This window comes from Copadichromis virginalis, linkage group LG16 (genome assembly GCF_057382275.1).
Source record: "Copadichromis virginalis isolate Kocher_CV1m ecotype Utaka linkage group LG16, C_Virginalis_male_GT1.1, whole genome shotgun sequence".
Classification (NCBI taxonomy): domain Eukaryota; kingdom Metazoa; phylum Chordata; class Actinopteri; order Cichliformes; family Cichlidae; genus Copadichromis; species Copadichromis virginalis.
In genome coordinates this window covers 34,632,703-34,641,839 of record NC_140633.1, presented here as the reverse complement: position 1 = coordinate 34,641,839, position 9,137 = coordinate 34,632,703, and the positions used below count along the sequence as shown (strand labels likewise).

General features: G+C 39.0%; 1 protein-coding gene across 1 annotated transcript in view; it reads right to left on the bottom strand.

Moving 5' to 3' along the window:
- Window positions 1–4,104: 4,104 nt before the first annotated feature.
- The window catches only part of LOC146691225 (glutaminase kidney isoform, mitochondrial-like), a 41,322-nt gene continuing 36,289 nt past the window's right edge, over window positions 4,105–9,137 (bottom strand). Inside the window, exons 15-18 of the mRNA XM_085434534.1 lie at window positions 7,590–7,651; window positions 6,360–6,436; window positions 6,009–6,072; window positions 4,105–5,146 (exon numbers count right to left, since the gene is read on the bottom strand). Of these exons, the coding sequence (XP_085290660.1) occupies window positions 4,999–5,146; window positions 6,009–6,072; window positions 6,360–6,436; window positions 7,590–7,651 (351 nt within the window). The 3' untranslated portion in view covers window positions 4,105–4,998. The remainder of the gene's footprint in view (window positions 5,147–6,008; window positions 6,073–6,359; window positions 6,437–7,589; window positions 7,652–9,137) is intronic.

The window sequence follows — 9,137 nt, the reverse complement described above, 5'->3', positions numbered from 1 at the left end:
AGATGTGTATATTTTGTAGTCCACATTAAGAACCGATATGGGTCTGTAGTTGTTACAATATTCGGTGTCTTTTCCCTCTTTAGGGATTACTGAGATAATCGCCTCTCTCCATGAGGGAGGTGTTACACCCTCCGCAAGGGTATGATTGAATGATGATTGAAGCATTGGTATCAACTCCTCCTTAAAGTTCTTGTACCACTCTGAGGGGAACCCATCGGCCCCCGGTGATTTATTAGCTTTCAGACTGGAAATTGCTCTAGATATTTCTTCATGACTGATGGGGGCAGTCAGTTTGCTGTTTTGCTGCGTACCAATACGTGGTAAGTCTAGGAAGTTAAGAAAAGCAGTTTTCTCATCTTTATTTGAGGAACATGGTTGTTTATACAAGTTTTCGTAATATTTCTTAAATGTTTCTTCTATTGCTTCCTGGGTATACTGCAAGTTATTTGTAGATAGGTCTCTAATCTTGTGAATCGTATTAACAGCTTGCTGCTGTCTAAGACGCCGTGCTATCAGTCTAGCTTCCTTTGGGCCATTCTCATAATAATCCTGTTTCAAAAATCTAAGTTTTTTTTCCACTTCTTCAGTCAATATATTGTCAATTTCCTTTTTTAGTGTTTTAATTCTGCCTTGGAGCTGAACATTCCGAGTTGTTCGGTATAATATTTCTGTGTTTTTCAATTCCTCCACCTGGCTTAGGTACAGGGCCTTCCTCATTTGGTGTTGTTTTGAAGTTATAGCAATAAGCTTCCCTCTGAGCACAGCTTTGAATGCATCCCAAAACACCGTTGGGCTAATTTCTTCAGTGGAGTTTTCCTCTATGTATTGCTTTATATCTTTCTTGATTTGGTCTTTCGTTTCTTTATTATTCAGACAGCTCAGATTTAACCTCCAACAGGTATTTCTACGCCTACTATTTAGATTTAGCTTTAAATGAATGGCACAGTGATCAGCAATATCTGCCACTCCAATTGTGCATTCAGTTACTCTGTGTAGATCCCATCTGTTCATTAAGACATAGTCAATTCTTGAGTAAGTGTTGTGAGTCTTTGAGTAGTGTGTATACTCCTTATCCAGTGGGTGGTGTTCCCTCCATACATCTACCATTCCATGCTCCTTCATAAATGTATTAACCATTCTCGCCAGGCTGTTTTTGCTTCTATTTGTGCTTGTTGTATCAATTCTATGGTCGAATACCACATTAAAGTCTCCTGCACACAGCACAATCCCTTCAGATTCTGACATGACTGTAGTAAGTAGAGTCTTCACATTTTGTTGGTTGCTCTCAGGGGGAATATAGAGATTGATTAGTGTCACCGCCTCCCCTTCTAGTTTACCTCTTACAATAATGTATCTCCCCTCACTGTCCCGAATTTCTTTAGAACATTCAAAATTAACTGAATTTTTAATAAGTATTGCTACCCCCCTTTTACGACTTTTCTTGCAAGTACTATAGTAAGAATTTCTGTACCCAAATTTCTTCAATTTATCATGCTCTTCCTGCGACAAATGTGTTTCCTGAAGATATATTACATTGGCATTAAGCTTTCTCATTTTGAGTATCACTTTGCTTCTTTTAATTGGGTTATTCATCCCATTGACATTCATTGACACCAGCGTTATATTCCTCATCTTTTCACTGTTAAGTTTTGCTTTATTTTTGGCTTATCACTATCATAGCATCCCACACTAACTCTAAGAACTTGGAACAAGATAACAAGAAACTTAAGAGAAACTGAAAATACGTATTTCTTACCCACAGCGTCCCTGTGGTTCGTGGGGTATATCCCTTTCAGATTAGGGGCCCCCGTGAGATCCAACATAGGTTCCTTAAGAAAAAAGAAAAAAAAAGAAAAGAAAACCTACCACTTTCCGGTCTACCTTGCCTTGAAAAGTAACAGAGTAATGAACCTTTAGTTTCAGAGTTCTACTGTTCAGTCATTTCCACCGGATTCAAATGTTTGTATCCTCACTTATAAGTTCTCGGTGTTAGATCGCTGCCATCCCAATGCATTTTGCAGTCGCTCCTCCAGCATCGTGCTTTCCCCGCTCCGCTGCGGCACCTCCACCTGTATTCCTCTCCTCCTTAGCTCCTCCGCCGCCGCCCGGCCACTGTCATATGTCCTGGCGCCGCTCTCCCAGTGGATCCTGATTCTGGTCAGAGGCGTCTGGAAGCGAATTCCTCTCTCTTTTAAGGCTTTCTTAATTCCAGCGTATTCCTTCCTCTTTTGAACCACGTCGGCAGCGTAGTCATGATCAAAGAAAAGCTGCTTATCCTGATGTACAACCTTTTTCTTCCACGCTGCCTTCAGCACCATCTCCTTGGTTGAGAACTGAAGAAAATTAACCACCACCGATCGCGGAGGTTTTTCTGGTCCGGGTTTTGGCACCAGAGCTCTGTGCGCCCGCTGAATATTTAGAGCAGAATCCGGCGGGAGCGAAAGCTCAGCTCTCAACAAGTCCTCCACACACTGCAGCACAGAGTTTCCTTCAGAGCCCTCTTTTAGGCCAAAAATGCGAATGTTGTTCCGTCGGCTACGGCCTTCCAAGTCAGCCAGTTTCGTCTGAATATTCCGTTGTTGCTGAAGCGACTGGATTAGAGCGTCTTTTGCGGCCAAATTCCACCTTTCCATCTCTTCCAGTCTTTCCTCAGCTTCTTCGAGTCTGGTCTCATGGCTAGCTAGCTCGTTCGCAGTTTCTGCCAGCTTTGTATTAATGTCTTTCTTGAAGCTGTCGAATTCGTCCTTCATTTCTTGTGTGATGTCTTTCTTAAACGTGGCAAACTCGGTTTTAAACTCTGCTTTAAGTGAGTGAATTTCCTTAATGATGTCCTGGAAGTCTGCGTGAGGGTGGCTAGCTACATCTCCTTCCATCTGCTCGCCTTGCACGCTGTTCTCGGACATGTCTGCGTTGCCCCCTCTTACCAGCTCCACTTGTTTCACAAAATCCTTAATGTTTCCTTGTCTTTTTGACCTTCTTCCACCTTCCATGGCATTTATTACACGGTTTAGCGGTGGAAATATTCGAATTCTGGTTCTCTTTCGAGTTTTGACCGGGAGCTGCAGGTTTATGCTGCCATCTTCCTTACGTCCCCCTAGTGGTCCCCGGTATATTTAGTTTTAATAAAATAAGTGACTGGATGACTGTGCACCCCGACTGTTGCTCTGTGGCTGCTCTGGGATCACGGTCCTCCTCTGACACTGAATTGAATAAGTGGTTAAGTCAACTGATGGGTGGATGAATTCCAGGGCCGAGAAAACCCGCATGGCCTCTTGGTCTTGTTTTGAAAACAAAATTTGCATCAGATGTTTGTCTAGTCCTGACTGGCAAACTGAAGACACTGACAACTTGTCAGTCACAAGTCATTAAATAATACACACTCTTTTAAGTTATTAACTAAGTTTCTAAACTACAGATTAAGATTATAAACTCACCAGAATCCTGTTTACAGAGGTCACAAGTCAAGAATCAAATTCAACAAAAATGAATAAATCATATCAAAAATTATTCGAAAATACTTAATGCTCAGTGTATTTCAAGTAATTTTAAAGCACTCCAATATTTGGTTAATGTTTATGTTGATGGATGTATCCTGGTTCCTCACAGTTTTGCTGGAGATTAAGGTGATGACATCCAGTGTAAATATGTGGTTAGACACCCTGTTTCTGATATTTTTTTTTAGGGTTGAGTACAGTAATCTTAGTGTTTCAGGATTCAGAGGTCATCTAAAAAAATGTTTTTAGTTTATTGAATTTGTGTTATCTAATGTCATAGATAAAGGTATCATCTGCATAGCAACGAAAACGTATGCAGTGTCATGTAAAAAGCATTGTTCCCAGTACAGAAGCCTGTGTTACTCTGTCACTACCTCCTCTGTGTAAAGAAGACTCCCAGTATACATGCACAATTTGGAACTGGACGTTCGGGTATCACTGCTCTGTCCGAACACTTTGATAGCTGAATCAATGAAAATTCAGAATTTGGCATCTCACTCAAAGACACTTCAGATTCAGACTGGAGGAGCCAGGAATCAAACTACAAACCTATAGATTAGTCGACAACCCACTCCACGTCCTAAACCACACCGTGTGAAACACAATCATATAGAGGTTTCTATTCCAGCTTTTTATTTGGCATTTTTCCATGAAATACATGAACTCCAACTGACACCATGAAAACACTCACATGGACATTAAATTTAAGTATGTAGTTTTGATTATAATTATCGTACGTGTTGTTCATGTTTATATATTTGCAAATTAAATTTCACAGGTTAAAAACAATGACTATATTCCACATGTGGAAAGAAAACATCTGAAAATAATGTCTGAGAATTACCGCACAAAACCAGATCAGGTTGTCACTGTAAACATTGCCCTAAAATGTATGCCAATCAACATTATATTGATATTATAGTCCGCCCAAATTAAATACGCAAATGTAACCATGCTGACAAAATAAACTACAAAATGCAACAAATCACACGATCTTCTGTCCGTCTCACACGCTCTGAAATGAATTTCCATCTTTAGAAAGTCTGAAATAAATACAAACTGTTTCTATTGCAAGTTTTTCCACTGAAAAATACATTCTGGAGTACAATCTCTGAGAACCTGCTGGTGACCTCGCAAATGAGCACAGAGGCAGGAATGTAAATCAAGCACACCCGTAACTACACATCGCATAATTTACACCATAATTTCCACACAGTTTACAACACATGTACAGTGAGAGTAAAACGAACAAAATACTAAACTAGTACAAGGTACATCCTAGAAATGTGGTTTACAGTACTGTGAGATTACAGGAGTAATACCGTAAACACTTTAGATATGAGTTTAAGCCGCTCACGCTCACATTTCGATAGACGTGAACAAGCAACCATTTACGGCCAAAAATCAAATCACAGCAGAGCAGCTAAATAATTCAACAGAAGCCTGAGCGTTGGGCTACAAAGTTTTTCCTCCTCCGGTCCTCCGTAGCAACCTGCAGCAGGTCTCACAGAAGGCTGTCCAGGCTCTTCTCAGGGCTAGTCTTGTGCTCGTCATCGGAGGGCGGGCTGTATTTCTCGTGGTACTGCTGCAGCATGGTGACCACGTCGTGGTGGCCGAAATGCACCGCCTCATCCATCGGCGTGTTCCCCCATCTGTGCAAAAACAAATTAAAAGGTTAAAGAATACACTTTATGTTTGATAAAAAAAGAGAGATGTAACCCTGCAGGTGGGTATGGAGGACCGAAAACACCCAGAATTAAAAGAAACTATTAAAGGAAATTAATAACCAAGATTAATATTCATCCATCCATCCATTTTCTTCTGCTTATCCATTTCAGGGACACAGGGGGGCTGGAGCCTCTCCCAGCTGTCACAGGACAAAAGATTAGGACTAAAATTAATAGTAGATAAATTAATAATAAATAACAAATATGTGTAGGCATTTATTAGATATTGCATGAGTTCACCTTCACAACAATTTCTCAATTTATTTATTTTAGAAGGAGTTTGCCTAGCCTAGCAAAAAAGACACGCACACAAAAAAAACTACAATATGTTGCAAAATAGGGGAAAAAATGTACAAATACTATTTGGCTTCAATTTAATAATTTATTTATAGAATTCTAGCCTCTATATTTTAAACCTTTCTGATTCAGATTTACAATTTATTATTTAATGAAGCAACACATTTCTTTGTGGCCAACCCAGTGGCACACTGCCTCATTTACATAATGGGAGAGAAATTATTACACAAATAAATACACATAAACTGATGGTAAACTGGTGAATAAATAATTTAGCATACAAAAATAGATTATTATTATTTAAAATGTTTCATTTATTTATATTATTTATGATTTTGGCATGTTTGGTTCTCCACAGCTATCAGAATCTGAGCTTGGAGGATGAATTTTATTTATTTTTTAACCACACTGAGACTTTTCTCAAAGGCTGGAAATTCTGCTTCAAAGCTCATTATTATAATCAGTATAAATACAGGTAGTAAAGACTCACCTGTCTCTGGGTACTGGATTCACCTTGCAAGCCTCCAGCAGAAAGCGAACCACCTCTATGTGTCCTAATGGAAGCAGGGCAGATGTTACAAATTACTTTTACCTTGTTATACTGTGAAAAGGGTGCATGCTTGAATTTAATTGGCTCTCCTGATGCATAACTCCTCTTAAAGACTGTATTTTTCTGCAGCGTCTGTATCTTATGTCTACTTCTTACCTTGAAACTTTGCTGTTTCCATATATGTAATTTATATACATCATGGAAACAGCTCCAGACCACAGGATCAGACTTTAAAGAGTATTTGAGGGCGAGCTGTGTCTACTTACTGACTGACCTCAGGCTGAATGTTACCTTCAGCTGCTGCAACGTGCAGGGCCGTCCTCGAGTCATAGTCCCTCTGCTCCATGTCCATGGATGACAGCGCGAACCTGCACACACAAAGGACCAGTAAACAACTCTGTATGCCCCTCTAACTGCTGCACAGTTCAGTCTCAGGCTGGAGGTTAAAGAACATCCTGGTGTTACAGCCTGAAACATCTTTTCCTAGGAAATTACCTTCAGAAAGCAGCAATAATACATTTTATATGGAGAGCTGATCTAGGATACACGATTTCCTTCTGTTTTATGACTTCCTGTCCAGTTTTGGAGCAGTTTTTTGTTTTCTGTTTCTTCCAGAAGTTTCAAATAACCAAGCAGGGCTAGAGCCACAAACCGCAGTTCTTCTAGTGGCCACCAGAGGCTCCAGCACTGAGTCAGCCCCCACAGACTCCAATGTTAAAAGGTGCAACTTCACAGCAGAAATAAACATGTTTACAGCCTGATACAAAACACCTTCATATCAAGTTTACAGGAGGGGAAATATTTTAATAGCTTATAATATTTTTTAAGGGTTAAATTGAGGGGCGTGGTCACTCTGACATTCATCATTTTTAGATCCTTTGAGTTTTCAAAGCAAACAAACGCTGAAGCATCACAGAGGTTTACAGAAGGTTTTACAGCTACATTAAAATGATAAGTGAGGCTTAATCTCCATGGTGAAATCTTAGTCGCCCTCACAGTGCTTCTTTCCCCATTTACACACCTCTAACCAGCATAAAATTACTCAACAGGTAAAAGTGAATTCATTGTTGAAATCAGGTTAAATTTACTTCTTTGTAACAGCCTGAAAACACGACTTTCCAAACAAAAGTCTAACAACCAGACCGAGCCCATAAAACGACATCCATGTTTGTTTGCAGACTCTTGTAGATTAAAAAAATGATGAAAAATATTTTAAGTCCTTAACTCAAAATTGATCGTTAACAGGTGAAGAAGGCTGCAAACATGGATGCAGAGCCACACTTTAAACTATTTTTGAAAATAGTGCAAACGTTTCATGAGACTTTCATGAGGTCAGATGTAAAAACTCCACAGGGACACCTGTAAGTTCATTTTTCTGCCACTTGAGGTCACCAAGGTGCTTCCTCGTGCAGCCAGAGGAGTCTTTCTTTCATGTAGATGTTATTAAAAAGCTCCACTGGGGGGGCGAGACGTGACTAAATCTGAACTGCTCTCTTATTAAAAGCTGTGTGAGCTGCTCACCTCCTCAGGGCTGATACGTCCCCAGTGTAGGCGGAAAACAGCAGGTTGATGACAGACTTGACCTGTGGACGGAAACGGGACGTTTTCAGGGTCACACCATTAAACCAAAACACACAGGCAGCTGCATAAGAGCTGAAAGACTCACGAAGGAATTACTCCACACACATCTAATCTAACGCCACACATCTCAAGCAGCACTGAAAGGAAGTCAATCACACATTTATTTTTTATGATTATTTTGGAAGAAATTAGTCATTTAATCACCACAATGCTATAATTCAACAGCACTAACTATTTCAATCACAGATCCACGGTTTGGTCATAACTTACCACCAAACAGGAATGAATCATTTCCTATGAGCAAAACTTCAAAGTAAAACATGTGAAGAAAATAAGAATACAAACATGGAGAGGGCTCTACAGAAAAAAATCAAATCAAATCATTAACATTCAGTTTTTAGTATTTCACATTGTCAGAGCTGCAGTCTGTGAATTAATGTTGTTAATCCTTTATCAGAAGGGTTGCTGGGAGAGTTTCTCCTGAACAGGATTATTTATGTGAGGAGAGAGCTGAAGAAACGTAAAGTTTTGGTCCAAATAAAAGATTTACACAATCGAAAAAAGAGACAGGGACTCAGAAAACCTGCAGATATTCATCAAAACAGCCTAAAATGGACATTTTTAAGAGTTTGACCATCTCTGTATTTTGTTATTCTGATCTTTTCGCTCCACAGTATCATGTTTTGTTTTCAGATAATCTTCTATTTTAAGATGTACTCATTTGTACCAGAGTCGTTGCAGTGTTCATAGTTTTCTTTTAGACTTTTAGTCTTTCTTTCACTTTAGCTTCAGTTTATTCCAGAGTGGATTTTCTTATTTTTAATTAGTGTTTTTCTGTTTTACTGCAGGCAGCGCTTCACTCATTCATTCACTTGTGAGGACTGGTTTAAAAAAATGTTTATGCTAATGGTTACAACCATCTTTTCAATACAATTTGTGTTTGAGATTCAAAAAATAATCAGTCTCGCACAAAGCCTGTAACTGTCCAGTGTCATAATGTTTCTCTACAGGGTAAACTAGTTTCACATCTAGTTTTATTTCTTTAGTTTTAGTTAAGTAAATTAACCTTGGTTTGTACAAATTGGCCTTTGAGTGAAATCTTCTGATTTTGTTGTCCTAACCTCGTCCTCGTTTGGTAGTCCAATGAAAATATGCAAATTGTATCAGAGAGGCTAAAATAAACATGAGCACATACAGTTTTCTGATTTGTGGCAAAAATGTGCACGAGTAAATATTTTTATTGGTACTTTTGAACTCGACATCATTGAATTAGGTAATATTAACTAACATTAGGCTTGGAATGTGACAGGAGCATTTACCTCTCAGAGTAGCTTTGTATGATTCACAGTCCATAATAATCCTTCTTTATTTTATCTTGGGCCTTTTTTTTTTTAACCCAAAGTTCTTTCGTGCAAAACAACATAAATGAAATTAAAACTAAATCAGCTGGATGAACACATTTTTATCTTATGTTTAAAAAAGCAAACA